This window comes from Cavia porcellus, unplaced genomic scaffold (assembly GCF_034190915.1).
Source record: "Cavia porcellus strain 051 isolate PalLab524CR breed Dunkin Hartley unplaced genomic scaffold, mCavPor4.1 scaffold_8, whole genome shotgun sequence".
NCBI lineage: Eukaryota > Metazoa > Chordata > Mammalia > Rodentia > Caviidae > Cavia > Cavia porcellus.
Genome location: NW_026947491.1, coordinates 30,835,360 through 30,858,570, shown reverse-complemented (window position 1 = coordinate 30,858,570; position 23,211 = coordinate 30,835,360). Strand labels below are relative to the sequence as shown.

The 23,211-nt window shown below is 35.5% G+C and overlaps 1 protein-coding gene across 11 annotated transcripts in view; it reads left to right on the top strand.

Annotated features, from left to right (window-relative positions):
* The window catches only part of Kif21a (kinesin family member 21A), a 145,577-nt gene that overhangs the window by 110,619 nt on the left and 11,747 nt on the right, over positions 1 to 23,211 (top strand). For 2 of the 11 annotated variants that reach the window (XM_063254543.1, XM_063254541.1), the window contains 14 exons: positions 83 to 297; positions 447 to 600; positions 754 to 948; positions 1,333 to 1,434; positions 2,095 to 2,260; positions 2,739 to 2,759; positions 6,671 to 6,731; positions 7,086 to 7,140; positions 9,758 to 9,972; positions 12,739 to 12,846; positions 14,155 to 14,283; positions 16,287 to 16,325; positions 21,205 to 21,341; positions 22,916 to 23,096. In XM_063254543.1, coding sequence (XP_063110613.1) covers positions 83 to 297; positions 447 to 600; positions 754 to 948; positions 1,333 to 1,434; positions 2,095 to 2,260; positions 2,739 to 2,759; positions 6,671 to 6,731; positions 7,086 to 7,140; positions 9,758 to 9,972; positions 12,739 to 12,846; positions 14,155 to 14,283; positions 16,287 to 16,325; positions 21,205 to 21,341; positions 22,916 to 23,096 — 1,778 coding nt within the window. The remainder of the gene's footprint in view (positions 1 to 82; positions 298 to 446; positions 601 to 753; positions 949 to 1,332; positions 1,435 to 2,094; positions 2,261 to 2,738; positions 2,760 to 6,670; positions 6,732 to 7,085; positions 7,141 to 9,757; positions 9,973 to 12,738; positions 12,847 to 14,154; positions 14,284 to 16,286; positions 16,326 to 21,204; positions 21,342 to 22,915; positions 23,097 to 23,211) is intronic. The other 9 variants (XM_063254545.1, XM_063254542.1, XM_063254548.1 and 6 more) reach the window with 5 other exon arrangements.

Genomic DNA, 23,211 nt, shown 5'->3' with positions numbered 1-23,211 from the left:
TCATTGGGAGGAATTAGTCTAGTCTGATTTCAAGATGTATTTCTGCAGACTGAAAGTATGACACAATCCCGGTGCTTTTCAGGTTACAGCTCTTCGTCGGCAAGTGAGGCCTATGTCTGATAAAGTGGCTGGGAAGGTCACTCGGAAGCTGAGCTCCTCAGAAGCACCTGGTCAGGACACGGGTTCCAGTGCAGCTGCTGTGGAGACAGAAGCATCAAGGGCAGGCACGCAGCAGAAAATGAGAATTCCCGTGGCAAGGGTACAGGCCTTACCAGTGCCCACAGCAAATGGCACCAGGTCTGCATGACTCTTCTGATCCTTCTGACATGATCTTTGTGGTCATTAATACCAAATGCGTACACAAATGAAACATGTCCCATGAGTGGGCAATACATAGTCAAAGCAGTATGTGACAGCTGTCTGTATGTGTTCTTATATGATTATAGAAAAAAATATCAGAGGAAAGGATTGACTGGCCGGGTGTTCACCTCCAAGACAGCCCGCATGAAGTGGCAGCTCCTGGAGCGTAGGGTCACTGACATCATCATGCAGAAAATGACCATTTCCAATATGGAAGCTGACATGGACAGGCTCCTCAAGGTTGGAACCGTCTTGGCTGACATTTAATTTTGCTTTTCCAAATTCGTTCTCTGGGTACAATTAATACTTACTAGGTTGTTGTTTTATTTTTGATTATATTGTGCATGAGGAAGTGAGCATCACTTCTTAAAATATAATCTGCATTTTCAATAGCAACGGGAAGAACTCACAAAAAGACGTGAAAAGCTTTCAAGAAGAAGAGAGAAGATAATCAAGGAGAGTGGAGAGGGGGATAAGAATGTGGTTAGCATCAATGAGGAGATGGAGTCACTGACTGCTAACATAGATTACATCAATGATAGTATTTCTGATTGTCAAGCCAATATCATGCAAATGGAAGAAGCAAAGGTTTGTAATTTAGAAGATACTTAATTGCTTAATGGAAAGTATTTGTCCTTATTTTATTTATCTTTAAAAGCTCATTAAAATCTGATTTTCAAGTTTAACCACTCTCTATTTGCTCTTGAGATTTCTCTGCTGATTCTGTGATTTTGCTGATTATTTGTACAAGCCTGGCATCATTGATTACATCTTGTCTTGAATTCTCAACAATGTAAATGTGTCCTTTTTCAAGTAAACTGTGTGTTTCTTGGTACAGGGATCAAATGTGATACTTTGTTGAACGGTCTCATTGTCTGTTCCAGTACTATCAAATCAATACATTAGGCTTTTGCCTTCTGCTTAAATACATCCAGATAAAAGTAATGATTATGAAACACTGGTTTGATACAGGAAGAAGGCGAGATCTTGGATGTCACTGCAGTAATTAATGCCTGCACACTCACAGAAGCTCGATACCTGTTAGATCACTTTCTGTCAATGGGCATCAATAAGGTAAGTCTCATCTGCCCTGTGAAAACCCAAGACTGATCAATTTATTATAGTTATGCTTCTTTTTTCACTAAACCTCTATGTAAGAAGAAAGAAGTTTAATAATTGGAAGTATTTTTAATCCTGTCTTTACAGTTGAGAAGTTAATAATAGAGATGAGAAAGTTAATATCTTTATAATTTTCCTTAGCTTGTCATCTGTTATACTTGTGCATTAGAACAGATAAAACATCTTGAAGAATAATTCATGTTTTTCTTTAGAAAACAACAACAAAAAAAAGCGAACAAATTTCGTACCATAACTGGCTTAATACTGATTGTTTGCAACTGGAATGAAAATCAGATGGGAAAAAAATGTCATACTTCCTCCAGTATGTCACCAGGAAATGTGATAGGTCCTGTGCGAGGACTGTGCTAGACACTTAATGTTATATTTTCTCACTTCATCTCCACAATGTACCAGGAAGTAGGTATGGTTCATGTCATTTTACATGAGGAAACAGACTCAGAGAGTAACATTTTCATAGGTAAACTTGTCCAAGGTTTCCAAGTTTGTAAGTAAGGAACTGAGATGCACCGAGTTGTGTCTGAGGTCAAAGCCCAAGTGTTACGCAGATTTGTTTTGTATGACCTAAGAAATTTGTTGTGGTGGTTGTTACTGCAGGGTCTTCAGGCTGCCCAGAAAGAGGCACAAATCAAAGTACTTGAGGGTCGACTCAAACAAACTGAAATAACCAGTGCTACGCAGAACCAGCTCCTATTCCACATGCTGAAAGAGAAAGCAGAATTAAATCCTGAGCTGGATGCTTTACTAGGTCATGCTTTACAAGGTAATTTGGATGAAGTTTTAGCTGACAAGTTGCATGATAGCATTGCTCTTGAAACATAGTATATCTTCTCCCTCAATGGCTTGCCTGAATAGATGCTATACTTACTTATGCTTGTTATAATTATTCTTTCTTTAGTTTGCATGTGTATGTAAATTTTGGGGAGGTAGTTATTATAGAAGTGATTACCAATTTTTAAAAGGCTTACTTTACCTTATTAAGCAATTTGGTTTTTATGGACAGAGAAGATTAACCAAGGTAATGAGTTGGTTATTAAATGAACTTAAAAGATTAACCAAGTTTCATTACTTTACTCTGCATATCTAACTGCCCTAAAATGAATTTGTAAGTGTTTGCTATGGCATCTATTCCATATATCTTACAACTGCTACGTAATCTTGTTTTATGTGAGAGTTCTTAACATTGGATCTGTTTTGATTGGAGTATTGCTTTTTGTTTCCTTTTGCTGTTATTTATACAGATCTAGATAGCGTACCATTAGGTAAGTATGTTTAGCTTTCTGTGTACCCTACAGCTGCATGAATTACTAATTGTTCATGTACACTAATGGTGGTACATTTTATATTGAAAATTTTTATTGGTAGCCAACTGGTTTTTGCATGATGTTTTTGGAAATGTATCCATGATCACAAACATACTAAGTCTTTTGTCTTTATTAAACATTCCTGAATTTAAAATTTTTAGGTGTTTAGAGAATATGTTTTAGTTAATTGTTTCTTTTAGTATTTGGGCTCCAGTGGCGTAAATTTTCTGAGCTCTTTCTCTTTCTCATAGGAAAACACACAACATATTTTTTTTTTATTTTGAAGTATATATATATTTTATATTAACTTGCATCTGTTGTTTTAACCTCACAAATAACGTTCTTTTGTATATATATTTGCTAGATTCTCATCTGTCCTTTATTTTTATAAAATTAGACACACCTAATATTATAAGTTAAATAAAACCAAGTACTTTGTGTGGATAATTTGATACAGTACTATAATCATAAGCATAATAATTTCAAAATAGAAGGGACTTTAAAAATCACTGAATTTAGAGGTTTCTTTTTTATGGTTAGGAGTATTGGGGAAATTTTATTACTGGTGATAATTCTGATTGCTTATTTTAGAAAGTTTTTTAAAAATTAAAAATTGTTTAAAATCCTGGTCATAACTTTCCCCAAATTACACAATGATTAAGTTTTCTAAATGCTTACACTTAAAAGAGAGAGAGTAGCTGTAAGTTGAAGTGTAATCATCTCTTGAGTGATTAGAATGAACATAATCTATGAATCTGCATTTATTTTAGGTAATAAGTGGTCAGATAAATAAAACATAAGACCTGTTTGATTTTTACACTGCAGATTAATCCAAATTAGTATTTCCTTGAGAGCAACTGCACTATATGTGTAATATAGTGTAATGTACATGTGCAAAATCTATTATTTTAAGCTGTTTAAGCTAAGGCAAGGAAGTATAAGGCCACTTAGAAGTGATTAAAGGGAACCATGTTACGCTACTCAGATACCTAGCATCATGAACAGTTTTGCCCTTTTGTGTGTTATGCAATTTTCTTTTCCTTCTCCTACCTCTTCCTCTGTTTTTCCCTCTCTGCCATCTTTCTTTCCTCTTTTTTCTCTTCTTGTCCTCCACTTCTTCTTTTTTCTCTTCTTTGTTAGTATTTTCTTCATGCTTTTCTTCCCCTTTCTCCTTGGGCGGGTTTTCTTCCTCCTCTGTTCTTCTTAATGTCTCATTTATAGAAACTTACGATATCTTTTAGCTTGGAAGAAAAATTCTTTGCTGTCCTCGTATGCAGAAACACACTAAGCTGTAATTTGATGAGCAGTGCTGCTTATTGCAACTTCCAAGCAACTTTCAATGTACAGTGTGAAGAACACTCAGAAGCAGTGTATAAACCAATTCAGATGGTATAACCTAGGACTCCTGGTGGAATTTTCCCGAGAGACTAGGGGCATTGTCTAGATTAGAGGAGCTAGAGGAGGAAGAATGGAAGTTAAACCCTGAATAGTTAGCCATAGATACTTTACTTTAAAAACTTTTAGTTAGATCTCCAACTTATTGTAAATATTAGGGTAGGTATTAGATTCAGAGATGAGTGAGACCCTACTCTGTCTCCAGCAAGCCGATGCTGAGTGTGACAAGTGGCGAACAGACTGTAAAGTGAGGGAGAGAGTGAGATGCATGCAAGGAGGAATGGGAGCATGGAACAGACAGAGGTATGATGAAGTCTTTCTGGAGGAGGTGACATTTGAGCTGAAAGACAGCACCGAAGTAGGGGAGGGTCAGAGAAGAGTCATTCTAGGAACGCAAGTACAGCTTTATCGTGTCTTCCTCACCCATGAGAGATCACACAGAGTTCCGTCTTTTCTCACGAAGACAAAGACAGCAATCTATGTGACTTTTTGCCAGAGAAATCCGTTAGGCATTCGGCATCCAAGGGTCACATAGGTACCCTTTGTTGAGCCTGTACCAGAATTCCAGACTCCTGGAAGGAAAACAAGAATCAGCATAGGCTCTGTTGTTGGCACAGTCCAGGTGTAGTGAACAGCCTTTACTATGAGTTAAGTGTTGACTGAGAACACTCCAAGAGCTAAGTTTCGATATGTCAGCCAGAGGATAGATTTACAAGCAGGTGTTTCTAAAGGTAGCATATTCAGAGTTGCTGTATTAAGTCTTTTCTTTACCTTGTAACATAAATGTATGTATAACACCCCACCTATTTGGTTAACTTCCAGTGACATTAGACTATGACGGTTTACCCTGATATAGATCAATATTAGGGCATGTGAGAATTTTGTTTCTGCTTTCAGTTTAAAGTTGTTATTATGAAAAAAGCTGCTGGCTTTAGGCTAGAGTTAATGTGTCAGAGATGGGGGTACAATTGTGAGGTGATGTCATGTTCACTGCCCAGAGAATTCTAGTACTTAAGGCCAGTCTCAGTCCTGAAATTGTGTCTGAGTTGGTAACTGAGCCCTCTCTGGTCTGGCCAGGTTGGTTATGTAAAGACATAATTATCTCTAAATAAGGCATACACGCACAAGCAGGAGTTTGGTGGTTTTTCCTAAGCACTCAGATAATGCTTAGAATTCTGGTTGGTTTTACCACTCCCTGCAAGAAAAATACCAGCAAATCGCAGCCTGCTTTTGTAGAAGAAAACAGAGGCTAGGCTTATTTCTTTGTAACCTTAGTTTCTGTATTATCAATGAATTCAATCACCTTAGCTCCAAGTATCCTCTTTTTGAAGCAACTCCGTAAGCCTCCTTGACTGAAGGGCCGTGAGTTACACATTTTCCTCATGACAGTAAATTTCTTTCTTCCTCCAGATTGGGAACACCAGTGGAGAGCTAGAAAGTATGGATAGATAGGAATTATCATACTTCATATATGCATGATAGAAAATTTAAAAAGAAAGTAAATCCTATATATTTTATTAACATATATGTTTCTCATAATATTGTCTTTAGTTTTGTGAAATGATTTTATAATAAAATGTGTATATTTTAAACATTATGTTAGGAGCTTGCTTACATTTCAAATAGTTTATCTTCTATGGCTGTTTTATTTACTGATTTTTCTACTTGTTTTATATGTTTGTTCTCCCCTTTTTTTCTAGTCTGCTACAACTGTTCTGAAATAGCAGTGGTTTGCTTGTATTAGTTTATAAAACTGTGCATGCAAACCTATTGTTTTTGTCTCCTGTGTATATGTGATTAGCTGCATGCTAATGTGTGACTTCTAATATCTTTATATACTCTACTTAAAGGCAAAAATTAAAAAAGATAAATATGTGTAGGAATACTGTTTATACTTACTAAGTGTTAATAAGTGACCAGGACATTAAAGGAAACTCACTTAGCATTTATTTTAACTTTTTTATTTTTGTTTTTGGTATTTTTTGAGGTATGGTTTCACTGCATAGTTCAGGCTGCCCTAGAACTCACTTTGTAGCCCAGACTGGCCTTGAACTCATAGTAATCCTCCTGTTTCAGCCTTGTGAGTGCTGGATTCCAAGCATGCACCACCACGCCTGGTTTAACCTTGTGTTTTTAATCATAAAGATTTTTATGTGTGGATAGTGCAGGATAAAAATACAAAATTAATAATACTCAGATAAATACATTATTTTATTCCCATCCTATAAATATAATAGTTGTTCAGGTATCATTATTTAAATTCATGGTTTTCCTATTTTAAACATATTTCCCCCAGAACATATAATCAAGGAATTTCTTAGAAATACTGTTTCACAATTATATATTCAGTCAGTTACTAAGACCACAGTGCCCATGTTGAGATTTTGAGCTGATGTTTGTATAGCAGAGGGATTGTAGTCACCATTCAAATTGTAATATGTGGATAACACATTTTGGGCTTTTTTTTAATATAGAAAATGTAGAGGATAGTTCTGATGAGGATGCACCTTTAAACAGCCCTGGATCTGATGGAAGGTAAGAGAACGTTTAGAGATTGAATAGATTTGACCTGTTGCTATAAGCTTTTTCATATTTTTATTTTGTATCAATTACTATAAAATAAATAATTTTGAATTTTATGGCTAATGAAGAGCACTAGAACAGTAATATGGGGACCAAACTAAATCATGTTTAATCATCATATACTTGAACATAAAAACACCAGTGTTTAAGGAAGAATGAGTTATTTCTTAATAAATTCATTTTGGTTTTAAGTATTGCCTTCCTGTCTTTTCCATACACGTATACATTTTTTTCATAGATATAAACATAGAGTGGTAAGCATAAATTATCATTTAATCTTGTGGTTAACTTTTCATTTGTATGCAGCAATCTGTCTTCAGACCTTATGAAGCTTTGTGGTGAAATAAAATCAAAAAGCAAGGTAAGGAGACCTGAGAAATGCCAGGAAACTTTCTCTACTGTTCTTGGTTGTTGCTGTTATTAAACATGCAGGCCTCAGATTTGGCTCTTAATACACTAACAAGTGGGCATATTTTTTCCAAAAGTGTTTCATTTGTAAAAAATTTACTTTTTTCCTATTCCTCTTTAATTATTGAAGAAAGTTTTTTGTAGACTCTTGTTGGAACTTGCAATTTTCTGTATTCTTGCACTTTTCTTGCTGGATATAATGTGATTACAAAAGCCAATTCTTAGGTGACTGGCAGACACATTGTAGCATACAGTAGAAATTAGGAAATTTGTAGCAGGCTTGAAATTTAGCATTCTTTTATGTTCTTAAGTATTTATTTTGTTTAACTAGTGTTCTGAGGTTGTTTGAATAATAAACTGATTCGTAATTTACATGCTAAAAGGAGGATGTTATGCATATTTGTAGGTTTTGATTTGTTTTTTGAGACAGGGTCTCACTCTGTAATTATGTAGCCCTGGCTAGCCTTGAACTTGCAGCCATCCTCCTGTCTCAGCCTGCTGAGTGCTGGGATTACAGGTATGTGCCAGCTCTTTTGTAGGGTTTTAAAAATATATTAGTATAGGGGCTGGGGGTTTAGCTCAGCAGCATAAGAACCTGTCTTGCAAGCAGGCAGTCGTGAGTTTGATCCCCAGTACCGATGTTTAAAAACAAAACAAAACAATATATATATATATATATATATATATATATATATATATATATGTAAAGATGCCTGCTGTTAAATTTCCAGGACACATACGGAATACTTCATATTGAGTATGGTTGCAGTTGATACCAGATAAATTAACTAATGATCTTCAGATATTTGATAACTAGGAATTCTTACAGTTTTTAGTAAATATTTATTGAATGATTTGAAAGAATACTACTTGTCTGGCCTGGATGTGAAATCGTGAGTAGGCGGTAGTGGTGTGACAATCGTATGATTACCTACAGAGTACATGTCCCTTCTAAAGCAAATAGCCATCACAAATTCTTGCTCATTTTTGACTTATTGAAACAGGAGCCTAAGGCTAGCCAGATCCTTTGTTTTTTCAAGAGAAATTTTATAAATGGATTCTTACATAATATTCCCTTATGTTTTAAACACTGGGAAAGCTAATGAAAAATCATCTCCAGGGACCAGGGATTTAGCTCACTGGCACAAAACTGCCTGACAAGCCTGAGATCCTGAGTTCAGTTCCTAGTTACTACCCCCTCCCCCCATCATCTCCAGGCTCTTTTTGTGTTGTCTTTGAGCTTTGGCTTGGCAACCTTGTGTTTCACTGTCCTGAGTGACTGAGCAGGTTATGAAACCTCAAAGAAAATGTTCTGGTAAGGTTTAGCTCCAGTCCTAAGCAGAGAAGGGAATTTCTTAAGGTACTTTTTAATTTTTTAGGCCCTGCCCAAGCCTAGTTAGTCATGCCCATGCAAGATGTCAGAGAGACATACAAAGTGGTGACCTGAAGGTCATTTCCTGAAAGAACCCCTATTTAGGGATTCCTAAGAATAAATTCCTTTTTGTCCTAGAACCTTGACTCTGGAGAGTAGTGCTATAAGGGCACTTTCTTTCCAAAAGTGTTCTGAAATGCTACCTGCTACTTCTTCTACCTGCTACTTAGCAGCAGAGATGCTGCTAAGATCTCATGTGATTTCTTTTTCACTCATTAAAGAAACAAAGTTGAGTGTATATTTGAAATAGATCTACACTGGTATTGTGTTAGACACAGGGAACATACATTTTAATAAAACAACGTGCCCAGCCTCTGGAGGCTTGTGATCACATTCATTGATGATGTGTTCACTTGGTTTTCAAGAGGAAGCAGAGAATACTTCAGTGAATTTGATTTCTAAGAAAATAACTATTAGCCTCATTGTACTACTGTAAATTGGTGCAGATTGGGATTGAATTATCCAGTGGGCAGATTAAAGATAAGACAATAGGTTGTCAAAATTAAAAAAAAAATTGAAAATTTAGCATAAAAAGCTTTGAAGCTAGGGATATACCTCAGTGACACAGCACCTGCCTGGCAAGTGTGAGGTCCTGAATTCAATTCCCTGTAAAACCCGCCCCCCCCCAAAAAAAAGTATTTTAACAAGAGAAAAATCAGAATTTGTCAGAAAAATTCTTCCTTCTGCTTTTTCCCCCCTTTTCTCGTTTTAAAAATATATCAAAGTAGTAGCCACTTGTGGCATGATTGTATAGAGGCGATGGAGGAAAATTGTCTAGCTTTTATTTTGGCTTTGCTGCTTACTGTCTTTATGACCTTGGGCAAACTATTTAGCTTCCCTCTGCTTTAGTTTCCTCATTTGTGAACTGGCATAATGGCACCACCTGCCTCCACACCACTGTAATGCAGTGTGTAGTCCTTTGCCCAGCACATACAGATGGTGCCCATTTGGGGTCCTTGTGGGCTCCAAAGGGCTTTTCTGGCTCATCAGTGTCTCACATGCTCTGTTTGATGTATCTGTTGGAGAAAGACACGCTAGATGTTGTTAACCTGTTTCAAACTAATACAAATCTCTGTCTCCTAATTAAGTTCCATCCAGAAGTTTGCTTCTGATCGCTTTTTCTCCATTCTCTGACTAGGCTCGGAGGAGAACCACCACTCAGATGGAATTGCTGTATGCAGACAGCAGTGAACTAGCGCCAGACACTAGTACAGGAGATGCCTCCTTGTCTGGTGCTCTCATCCCTGCTGCAGAGGGGCAAGAGATTGGAATGAATGCAGAGACCAGTGGCACTGCTGCTAGGGACAAAGAGCTTCCTCCCCCATCTGGCTTACCTTCTAAGATAGGCAGCATGTAAGTCTGGACCAGCTACACTAACTTTCTTTCTTTTGGCTTTTTAAAAAATATGCATGTGGCTCGTTTCTTATTTCTATTTTTAAAAATATTTATGTAAGAAAGATCTCTCATTTTCAAAATAGTATCTGTTAGGTATTATCTCCCCTAATTTTTTTGACTGTCAAAATAGTGTAAGGTGAGATATTCTTTGTTGAGTTGCTTTGTTTTTTCTCCAGGTTTGAGGATCATCCTTAGAACTGTAATTTGCGTGAAGGCCGAAATATGAATTACAGGCAAAACTTATTTAGGGACACCTGAAATAGTTCAAGTTATAATTTATATGAACAGAAGGTTGGCAACTCAGATTTGATTTAAATTACCTATATCCTAGTTCTTTCTTTGTTGACCCCTTTGAAGAAAAAAGAACATTTACAAAATTAATACATTTTGGGTGTTTCTAATTCTTAACCTTGAAGCAAATTGTATGACTAAGTAGTTGCACTAAATATTTTCATAGGGATTATTAAAGATTTGAAGGAAGGAATATCCTTTCTCCCATCTGACGTTCTGAGCAAGAAACTTTCTATTTAAAACAGATCTTGCTTAAATAGTTTTTCATTATTATTTTGAGAACAAAGAAAGATTTTCCTACATGGGCTAGTAAATGCATACCTTGTGTGCATGTGTGTGTTGTTTAAAATTATGTTAAATGTATTAACCAAATTATATTTTGGTTACAGTTATGGTAAAATTAGATCATTCACCTGTAAACTTTTTAAATAACATTTTTCAAATTAAATCTCCCATGCAATCTAGCAAGTGGTTTATTGAAATGCATATATCTCTGAGTTGAGGAATATTTTCCACAAAAGTGGCATGTATTGTGTAAGACTCTGAAAATAATACAAAACTAACAAAGTTTGCACCCTGGAATAACTGTTTCCTATAATATTCTTCTTCTTATGAAGACATTTCCATTATTTTCGATTCAGTAATGCCATCTGCCTTCTTAGTTTCCAAAATTAATTTTAATGAAGACAGTTTTCTTGCATGCGCTTGACATGGCTTTTATAATTAACTATACAATACTGCTAACCAGTGTGTATGGCTTCATTGTTCTTGTGGTAAAATGAGAGTAGAAGAAATCCGTTTAGTGAAAATAGTGATATTGAACTGAGGATAGATTTTGGAAACTTGCATGTGCTCAGCATTTAGTCAATCAGATGAACAGGGAGTTTGGAACTTCAAGACTAAATCTGTGACTGGAATCCAGATTCAGGTAATTCTGTTTTTTTGTTTGTTTTGTTTTATTCTCTTTTTTTCATCTAAAAATATATATTGTTTGTGACAGGTTTTCGTAAATTCAGGAGATTATTCTTTAAATTTTTTTTGATCTTTCTGTCTTTTTTGACACAGAAATTGATTATATAACTCAGGCTGGCCTTGAACTTGCCATGATCTTCCTGCCTCAGCCTTCTGAGTGTTGGGATTTCAGGTGTGCACCGTCACACCCAGAGATACTTGCAGTTTTAAGAGTTGACTCCATGTGCTTAATGCTATAATTCTTATAAACCATTACTGCACAGGATTTATTCATAAAGTAAAATTATTTTGGTAATCTTATGGTTTACACGATGCAGGATTTCTAAAATGTGACTCCTTCTGATTAGAGATACTAGGCATCTGAAGTTTACCTGTGTTTAGTTTTCACTTTTTTTTTTTTTTTTTTTTTGTTCATTTGTTTCAGCATTGGGTATTGAACTAAGGGCTGTTACACTGAGCTACACATCCCAGCCTTTTTTTATTCTTTGTTGTGAGATAAGGTCTGGCTAAGTCACTAAACTGCCAGACTGAGCTGGAGCTCTCAGACCTCCTGTCTCAGCTTCCCAGAATGCTGAGATTAGAGGCATGTGCCACCAGGCCTGGCTGATTTCCACTTCTAAATGCGAGTCATGTAGAGCCATTCTGGAAGTCTTTGTTTCTAATTTCTTTTCTTTTTTTTTTTTTTTCTTTATGATTGTAACTAGCCAGGAATGGTAAAGATATATTTTTTTGGAGTTAAAACTCATTAAAATCATATACAAAAATCATATTTCTGAATTTTTAATTATATAGTAGTCATTCAACATTTTAAGCTTACAAGGCCAAATATACATATCTACTAATTATTACCTAAATAATAGTTCTGCAGAATGATTTTGTCATATTTGTGTGTGATTACCTGTATGACTTTTTTTTACTATATTTAAATAATGTATTGAATCTCATTGTTTCTTGTATTTTGATATCCTAATATTTTTGTTCCTGTAAACTTTTATAAAATAAATTTTCTTTAATTGAAACAATTTTCCATTAAACTTTATCATTTAATTACTTCAAATAAAATATTAGTTATTTTTCAGTGTAGTATTGATGTTTACATTCAGAGATAATAGGTTTGTGCATCGTTAATAGAACTGCCAATTAAAAAACATCTATCAAGTTTGTATCAAATAAAAATGACTTATGCAATGTTTTTCTATCCTAGTTTTCTTGTTTGGCCCTCAGTAATAATCTTTCTCAAGTTACTTCTTTCTCAAATTACTAAAAAATTTATATTAAATATAGTTATCAAGCTTCTATCAACTGAAATTAACTCATAATATTTTCCTATTTTAGCTTTATTTTTATTCTTAAATAATCTTTCTCATTTCAGTTATTAACCTATTAAAATTCTAGATTGACTACCCTACTTACACATATATCTTAATATAAGGGCAATTAAGGAATCTTTTCCTATTTTAGTTCCAGACAATCATCTCTACCAGAAAAAAAAATACCAGAGCCTTCCCCTGTAAGTAGGAGAAAGGCCTACGAGAAAGCAGAGAAATCAAAGGCCAAGGAACAAAAACAGTGAGTAACGAATGCCTTCATCTACCGAGCTGTAGAAGGTGTCTGCTGCACGGGACGCTTAGAACAGTGGTGAATTTAATTTGCAGGTTGCTTGGCTCTGTTTATGACTGATGTGACTGATCAGGACAATCAAGTCAGCCATCAGCTTGGCCTTCTGACTTTCTGGTCACCCATGCCTGTTGATGGATTTGAGTAGTTACTCTTGTGAATGTCCGCTAACTTACTTTTCAGTTATTTTTCTATGTCATTGAGGCAGTGAATATGTACTTGGACTGAAGCTTATTAAATTTACATTTCAAACTGTCTTCTACAGAAACTTGAAATTAATTTGGAGTGCCATCTGACATTGACTACCTCTTCAGTGGACAAAAAAGCTAGTATTAATCATGGGGGTGTGTTAGTTGTATCATTTTCTTGCTGTAAGTTTGGATTGTTGATATTATCCTCAGTTAATTCTTTTGTGAGGCTTAGTGTGATTATCAGTACATAATATGATCTAATGATCCACCTAACTTGGCATTTAGAAACTGAAACCCAGCGGTATGCAGAAGTCTCATGGATGAGAGTGACTATGTTAAAATATTGCTTCTTTTTAGATGACCCAGCATGTCGCATGTGACAGGAGAGTTTAGACATGTGTGCGAAGTACAGCATCTATTTCAGTCTATGTGTAAATATTGTTAAGACGACTTCTTTAATTTCGTTAACATAAAAATAAATATAAGAAGTGCTGATATATTTTCTGTACCTAAGTGGACAATCTTACCACCACATCCCCTGTGCCAAAGAGCACACACTACTTTGACCACTGATTTAGCTGACTTGAATGTCATAGGAATGATCCTTCTTGTCATCCTGGCTTTCTCTATTTTTAAAGATTCAATTGCCTGTATCTGAATGCTTCAAGAATAATTGGAAAATGGGAGAATGGAGCAAATACCTTTTATAAAATGAATGAATCAACAGAACATGCAAATTGCTCTCAAGCGCTGAGTTTGTTTTTGTATCTGTAAGCTGAGCAATTTGGTCTTAAGTCTGAAGTTTGTGTAGTTTAAAATTTGGCTTGCTTTACTGTTGTCCTTCCAATTTCATTAGACAGAATTTTTCTTTAGTGCTATCTTGTGGCCAGTGTAACAAACTCCACTGGGAAACCTTTGAAATGAAATTGTTCAGAGAGCATTTTGTCTTACAAAAAAAGAAAGGATGAAATGCAGGAATTTGCTAATGAAAAACTGCATGTTTCCTATAACCTGCCTAACAAAATGTAACTAACTAAAGCCACCTGTTTAATGTTCTTTTTTCTTGTAGCTCAGATTCTGGAACCTCAGAGGCTAGTCTCTCACCTCCTTCTTCCCCACCAAGCCGGCCCCGTAATGAACTGAATGTCTTTAATCGTCTTACTGTTTCTCAGGGAAACACATCAGTTCAGCAGGATAAGTAAGTCACTACGGGAAAGAGTTCCAGCTGTTTCCAGAACATTGTGAACCTTTTGATGCCGTCGTCTCGGTGTGGGAGATGGAGTCTGATGTGTGTGCACATTCCATATCTGATGCATTTTTCTAATGGAAAGGAACCACATAGCCCAAATGCGAGAAAATTATTTGCCTGCTGAACATTGTTCCCTGTTACAGATTTGCACTGCTGTACTTTTACCACTTGTCTTACCATTTCTTTTGCAAGGAAAATAGAGCTGAAACACTTTGAGACCACTTGAAGTTTAAATTTTGTGAAATTCTTCAGCTTTTATGAACCTTTTGTTCTTGATAGCTTGAGTTGAATAGAGACAAATTTTTATACTTTTAGGTGTTATTATTTGACTTTTTTTTCCTAGAAAAATATACCATGAAAGCAATAACGGTGTTCTTGGAAAAAAGAACACTTTTATAGTTGGAGGAGGTGGGCCTAGGAGGAGGCTGTAGGGCAGGAGAGGTTGGAGGGATGTGGGAAATGCAATTTTCATTAAATTAGATGTTAAAAATGCCCCGCACTGAGCCAGAATCTCTCTTGCAAGAATTCAGTACTAACAGTATCACAAGGTATTTATTAACTCTAGCTGGATTTTGAATACTGATATGTGACTGTGTGTGCCTGATGGCCATGCTCCCCACCCCATTTCTTTTTTGTTTGCTTGTTTGTTTGCAGTACTGGGGTCCTTAGGCATACTAGACAAGCACCTCCCACTGAGCTACTTTCCCAGGCCTGTTTGTTTTCTGTGCGATTTTCTCCCTGTATATATCAAAGGCTTCTGAAGTTTTCTTTTTAAAAATGCCATTTAAGATCTCTCTGGCATGTTTAGACTGTGCTAAGCCCTATAAACTTAAACACACTAACATTTTGAAGTGACATGTATGGATCGATTCTTTTATATATTGTTTATTAGGCATTAATATAATTTAATCAGTAGATGGCATGGCCTTCAAGTTGATCTACAATGGTAAATATTTTTGCATGTCATTAAATAAAAAGTTTTAATATTGTTTAATCATTTCTCTCATTAAGTCAGAAAAATAGAACATTAAAAATATTTTTTGGAAAATCCATTTTCACTAGTTATATCAAGAAATTTTGTAATAATTCATATACCAGGTGTAAACAGGAGTTAACAGAATTTTCTGTCAGTTTTTGGTAACCTTGACAAACTTGTCACAGTTTCATAATTTTACTGACATATTTCATGAACTACTAATAACTTACCTCTGTTGTCCTGTCTCTAAGTTAAAACTTATTTGACTTAATACTTTCAAAAACTGCCATCTTTGGGGTCACTTGCTTTGGAACTCCTTTTTGAGTCTGCCCTGTACCACCCCTCTACTGCTCACGTCCCAGGCCAGCACTCTCCTCCCCCAGCCTCTTATACATGCTAAATAGAACTTGTCATGATCAGACTCACAGCCAAGGGCATTAATACGAGCCTCTTGCCTAAATTTTAAAAGCCCACTGAGGGCTCTCTGCAGAGTTAAACCAAGGCTTATTAAGATTTTAAATGATTTACTTTCCATGTAAATATACAATGTATTTATAAAACTTCAACAATAGAGCCTAAATCTTCAGTAATAATTACCAAGTGAATTAAATCCACAAATGAGATGAGAATTTTTCCTGAAATTTAAGTCACATTAAGTGATATATTTCTTGGTCTTGGTATTATTACTCTCCAGGACCTAGAGTTTAGAAGTGAGGAGGATACAGTAAATGGGGTGGGTCAGTAATAGACGGAAAGCTTTGCCCCCTAAATTGTGGTAGAATACATGAGTCAAATTTATTTTCCAATGTAGTTATTCTAAACTTGCTGATATTCAGTGGCAGTCACAGAGCAGGGCACCCTGAAGGAGGTATATGCTGCCTTTCTGTTACTCATGCTGTTGGTTTTCAGTCCTTGTCCTTGTCTTTAGCTGTTGACATCTGTATCCTTTCTCATAATTCTAACTCTTTCGCTATAGGTCTGATGAAAGTGACTCTTCTCTGTCGGAAGTACACAGGTACTTTCTTCGTATCTTCCTACCTTCTGGCATCTCGTGGTTGTTCCAAAATGCCTTCTTAGAAATTCTGAGCATGTTTCACTTTATTGCATGCTTTATTTGTTATAAGCCATGTAAATGCACTAATAGTTCAAAACATTAATTTTAATGTATTTTTGTGATGGTACTGTATAGATAAAGTAGTGGCAAACTGTGTCATAGCCTAAGAATGTCTGTAGTCTAAATGTTTTCTTTAAAAATAATCAAGCTTTCTGAATGTTGATATCAGTGAGGCTTGCTCCATAGTGATTAAGTATTTCAGTTACCTCTAAGTGTGGGAGGTATGTAAGGCATTTTTTCTTGTTGGTTTAGAAATTTTAAGTAAAAAAAATCATGTGATAATGGTATACTGTAAAAAGGACACTATCATACTAAAAAATAGAAAAAGTATAAACTGAAGAAGTTTGTCATCCAAAAATTTTTACTAGTACAGTTTTTAAAATAAGTCTTATAATTTTTCATATCATAGATTTTGAGAGGGTCCTTAATTGCGTTCTCTCTCATTTCTTCTCCCCATGTATCCTTCTGTATCCTCCTCTTTTTTCACTTGTTTTTCTTGTTTCATTGTCAATTTGCTGATCATGAGCAGATGTTCTGTCTTAGTTAAATTTCTCTGATTCCTGAGACAAAGTACAAGTCACCCAGAATTAAAGTGGGGAAGGTTTATTTAGCTCACAGTTTGTGGAAGTTGCAGTCCATAATCGACTGGCTCCAAGGCAAGGTGGCATATGGCACAGAGGAAATAGTTCATAGCAGTAGAAATTAGCAAAAGCAACAGCTGAGACAGCAAAAGCAATGAGAGACAGAAAAAGCAACAAGAAAGGCACAAGACAAGCCTCTTTCTGTCCCTATATGGTATCTAGTCTGCGGGGATTAGGGCGCCATCAGTCCGATCAGCCGGCACTCACTCACGCTTCATCCCAGCATTGCACCATGAATCAATCACACACTCTAGGTTCAGCTGTCTCCAAAAAACTGTGCACATAAGGCTTTAGGGATACATCTATATGCAAACCATAACATCTTCCAAAAGGTAGGCAGGGGAGGTAGAGAAATTAATCCTATTCATCGGAGTACAGTGCTTTACTGAGTGGCATTCTTTCCTTCTTCCAATCAGTCCGTTCAAATTTCCAGTACTTATTTTTAACTTAAACTACTTTCAAGTGCATTTTTATATTTCAGAATACAAATGGATTAATTTTGGTAGAGAATGAAATACTGTAGATATATCCTCCCAGTGTCTATGTTTTTCTCTTATCAGTGATGGTAGTAGTAGGAGAAAGAGGAGAAGGAGGAAGAGAAGGAGTATTGGGGATTAAATCAGTGGCCTTTGCACTGGGCCACATCCCACTCCTCTTTTAATAATACATTTTTTTTTTTGTCACAAAGTCCTGTTAAATTGCCCAGGTTGGGCTCAAACTTGTAATCCTCCTGCCTCAGCTTCCCACAGTATTGGGATTATAGGGATGTTCCACTACATCTGGCTCTTTTCTACTACTTTTGACCTAGGGTAATTATAGAAAATATCAATCCTAATTTTCTGAATATTTGAAGTTAAGTTTATAATGAATAAAAGACTATTTTTAATATTGATCATTTTTCTTCAGAAGACTGGGAGTAATTTTTAATAGTGCAATTTATATCATTAAACACGTATCAAAACAGCTCTTAGCCTGCTAATATAAATTTTGTTGTGAAATTAACCCCAAAGGTTATTTCTTGATAAATAAATTAGCTCCTATGCCTCCTTGTTTATAAACACCTCTTGAAGGGTATACCTGTGTATATATTTGCTATTTGAGAGGTAATAGTAGAACTTTACTCTTTGTTAGAATCATACCACTTCAGTTTTTGAAGCAATATTTGTAAACTTGATGGCTGCACTTTGCAACTATGAACCTTACCTCAAGATTTCAAAAGAACAGATTCAAATTTTTGAGGGAGTTTGCTGCCATTTCAGCTTTAGTCCTATTCAATTGTTAAATTATAAAGAAGTCACATTAATTTTAAGAATCTGAAGTAAACGTGTGCAGACAGTAACCTTGAACTTCATAATTATATATTCAGAAATGACAATTCCTGGGAGCTTTGCAAGTGATGAGAAATTCTTTTCACCTTTTTTTTTTTTGTTACCAGGGATTGAACTCACGACCTTGTGCTTGCCAAGCAGGCCCTTATGCCGCTGGCTGAGCACAGCCCTTTCTTTAAATCATTATCACTAGACCTTAAAATTGAAATTTTTAAAGGTACTCTTTAAATTTACTTTCTTCACACCACGTGTGGTGGCACATGCTTGTAATCCCAGCACTTGGGAGGCTGAGGCAGGAGGACTGCTGAAAGTTCAAAGCTAGCCATGGCTACAAAGTGATTTCACTGCCAGCCTGAACTGTGTAGTGAAATTCTGTCTCAAAAAAAGACGAAAGAAAAAAATTTACTTTAACTATACATGCATTAGTCTTTGCTCAGTCTCTTCATATATACTGTATTTAATCAGATATCTCTTTTTTGTCAGTATGTGATAGCCCTTTAAATATTTATCCTTTTCATAATGCTAGTGTGTCCTTTCTCTGATGAATATTCTTTTCTCAGCTTAATAGTTTTAGTTTTATGTCTTTCTGTAAGTAATAAAGGCCTTCTGCCTCTACAGTTTTGAAAGGCTCCAGGTTTTCACTGTGTTTCTTAGAATATTGCATCTGGAACTAATCCCTATTTGAAATGTGTCTTGAAGCAAGTACAGTAGGTCCATTACAGCTGAACAGGTTGAATGAAATGCAGTGTTGATGGAGGAACCATAAACTGTTAATCCTTTGATCTTGTATTCAGCAATAAAGCCCTTTTCATTTTTTTTTTTTGACTTAGGCCACTATTGATTCTGTCTCCTACTTGGAGCATTCTGTTCTATCTTTGATTAAAATTTTCAATTTTAAATTTTATCTGATGATTATTTGAGTGCTTAGTAAGTTACATAAAGCAAATGAATTTTTTCAGTAATTTTTTTCCCATCAACATAGTATATTATTCAGTTTTTTCACATATCCTTTTAATACATCAATTTAGGGAAAGATTGACTAGACCCAGCAGATTTTCCAGGTTGACAGTGACACACTGACTCCTTCCTTAGATGTGACCCTCACTTACCTTTGTACTTGTTTTTACTACAGCAGTGCCCTGCTTACCTTTTCCTCAAGTGTCTCACTTAAAAGTTTATCATATAGGTTTTAGTAAAGTTGACATATATTGTAACTGTGGCATTTCCCTAATTCACAGCCTTTTAACCCTATAAAATCTTTTCTCATGAGATTTTTGAGCTTCTGTTTTCTTTTATTGATAGACATTCTTTTTAAATTATGTTTTTGGCATGGTACTGGGGATTGAACCCAGGCTCATGCATGCTAGGTAAGCACTCTACCACCAAGCCACATCCCCCTGAGTATATATTTTGAAGTATTTATTACCTTTCTCTGTCAGAATCAACAAGTTTTATCCATCAGTTGTAAAATCAACTTTATTTCCTGCTTCTTAGAAAATCAGGTCTATGCATTTTGCTCCCTTTGTTGATCTTAGTGACTTCTTAGAGTGCTGACCATGATTTTTTCCTCTAGAATGTTGAGACTTTTCAAAACCCCATAACACTGTAATTTAAATAAAATGATTGAGCTCACTGAGTAAGGCTCCACTGTCACAGCTCATTTGCCTTGGACCTGTATTTGTTCTTAATCATCTCCGACCTTGCCTCTGTTTTTGTTAGTATATTTACCGTAGATAGTGAGCATATTCAGCCTGGGGTTTGATATGTATCCGTATCACATCTTGGTCATGTTTATGCCCCTCCGCTCATTCTCCAGACGTTTGTTTTAGCTCTGTGCTTCTTAATGTGGTCTTCTATTTTGTCCTGAACCCTTTCTTCTGAAGATTTTTCTCTTTTACCACGAAGATGGAAACACAGCAACTTTATCTCTGGTTTGTACTGGTATTACACCATCTGCCTCATATGGACATATTTCAGCATAATTTTTCTTCTTGTAAGTTGTAGGTTTACCATATCTTAATTTCTTTTCATCTTTAGCCTTCTTAATACAATTACTTTAACTTAGACCTATAGTAAGCTTCTTTAGGAAAGGAATAATCTTTTGATAATATTCATATCCCCATAATACGTAGCCTATGCCATAAGGCAGAAATTCCAGAAATACTGTTTATGAGAAAGTTCCCTACAAAATTTGTTTTTAAAAAAATTTTTTCAGTTTTAAAACTTCTTTGAGATTAGATTTTTCTAGTAAGTTTCTTATCTTTTTGAATAATCCTTTCAAGTTTCTGCCCATGCAGTAATTCTAATCTTGTCTTCTTCAGTTTTGCTTGTATACTACTTTCTGTGGTGACAGCAGCTGTGTTTCTCCTTTCCAGCCTGTTCTTTTCGACATAGACTTATACTCCCCATGCCATACAGCCATATCTTCCAGTCACTCATCTTTTCTACTTCTTCCTAAATTTTCCAGAATTCAATACACCAAGCAGCTGCAAATACTGCTTCTGTAACTCTGAAGAGCTGAAACTGTTCATGAGAAAACCCCAGTCTACATGAGCTGTCCTTTGCAGAAGGTGGCTGCAGGCAGGTGTATCATTAGTTGTGGTGACCGGGGCACCATCACTGCTGTTAAACTGTTTTACACTTCACTTCTGTTCTTCACTCTTCAGCTTAAAAAAAGCACCAAAAGATTGGTCTAGCTTTTATTACTAATTACTTATAAAAGCTTTCTAAAATCAGAGGGAAAATAAATCTATTCTCAGGATAGAGCCATGGAAATGAGTCTTGATTGGTTTGTTTGTTTCCACATCTCAGGGGCATAATCAACCCATTTCCTGCTTCAAAAGGCATCAGAGTGGCTCCACTGCAGTGTGTTCACATAGCCGAAGGGCACACAAAAGCTGTGCTGTGTGTGGATTCTACTGATGATCTTCTCTTCACTGGATCAAAAGGTACTAGTAACTATAAGGCTGATATTTAATAGTTGTGTTAAGGTTAACTTTTTGACAGGCTCTAAAAAAGTCAGACTATTTAACAATCTGTTCACTGATTCATCCCCTGAATTTTATAAAATATAAAACCAATGCATATTTAGGAAGAAATTTTTTAAAAAACCTTATTGATATTTCGTGAATACAGTGGTGAGAGAATGCATTTTCTTCAGAGTTTGGGCACTTCCTGAATGAGTCTGGATTTTATAATGCAGGGTAATATACAGATGTATAAAAGGCCATATACACTGCTACAAAGAATAAGACAGTAGCAAGCACCATTTCTATACTACATGAGAGACTTTGTACAAATGTACAAATATACCTCCTTTAATTTCCACAACAACTTCAATGAGTTACAACAACTTCAGTGAGTGTCCTCATGATAATTGTGAGGAAACTCAAGATTCAAGAAAATAATTTGCTAAAGTAAATTTAGCTACTAAGTAGAAAAACTAGGATTAGAAACCTTGGCCCACTCATTTCCAGTCCTGCACTTTTAACTCTTTTGGTATAACTGCAAGCAACTAGAAATCAACTATAAACAACTTCGAAGAGTTCTAAAATATAGGTCTTGGGGTTTGGAAAAGGGAGGATTATGCATAGTTTTAAGAACCATGGACAGCTTTGACCATGAGGCATTTAGGATGAACTTTATAGGATGATTTGGATATTGATTTCTAAGAATTGATGTTCAGGAGGACAGAATAAAGCTAGCAGAACTGAAAGTAAAAGTAGGGTATGTTTGGAAATGGAGTCCAACGGGGTTGAAAGGAGAATACAAGCAAGAGAAGTTTTGAATAAGAAGGTTAGAGTCATAGAAAGGAAGCATGCCCAGAATTTAAGGAGCTAGTGAAAAGTTTTAGAATTTAGTGATATTGCAAGATTCAGTTGAATCAGCAAACATCTGATGCTTTTCTATGAAAAACTAGCTAGAACTTTGAGAATGACAAGAAATTCCCCCAACGCAAAAAAACTCTTCCATGAAAATATACTGTTCTGGTGACTTGGATTTGTCTTTCCCGAGTACTTAGATTCTCAACATGTCAGAAAAACAAAATAGGAAAGTTTTGTGATTATGTTTTTGGGTTAACATAAAAATAAAATCCATCAGTGCCTTTAGAGAAAAAGTTATGTGTGTTTGTAAAAGTGGGTTGTGAAGAGGTAGAGGAATAATCAAAACAGAATACAGTATTTTGAAAAAGTTGACTCTAGATGGACATTTTACATTCAGGGCAATTTGAGGCAAATCTCTTTCAATATGATTATTTCAAAAATTGTCACAACTGTATTTTTAACAACACATAATGCATACACCAGACACCCGTGATTTTCATCCTATCTTTTACCTTGCTTATAAACCTGCTGCAGAGTCTCAAGGACAAAGAAGCTTGATACATGTTAATGAATAATTACTATTCAACTCTCATTTCCTTGTCAGAGAAGAGAAATTGCTTAAATACTTTTTACTGTTAAGAGAATCCAAAGTAGTTCATATTAATAGTATTTATTCTGTTTTTATTCGTCTGTTTTAGATCGTACTTGTAAAATATGGAATCTAGTGACTGGGCAGGAAATCATGTCCTTGGGGGGTCATCCCAACAATGTCGTGTCTGTCAAATACTGTAATTACACAAGTTTGGTCTTCACGGTGTCAACATCTTATATTAAGGTGTGGGATATCAGAGATTCAGCAAAGTGCATTCGAACACTGACGTAAGTAACTTTAATAGCACAAGGGTTAAATATATGTATTACAAAGCACAAGAAAATATAGAGCTGTGGGTGCATTACAATATTTAAATATATATCCACTCCTTAGAGATTATTA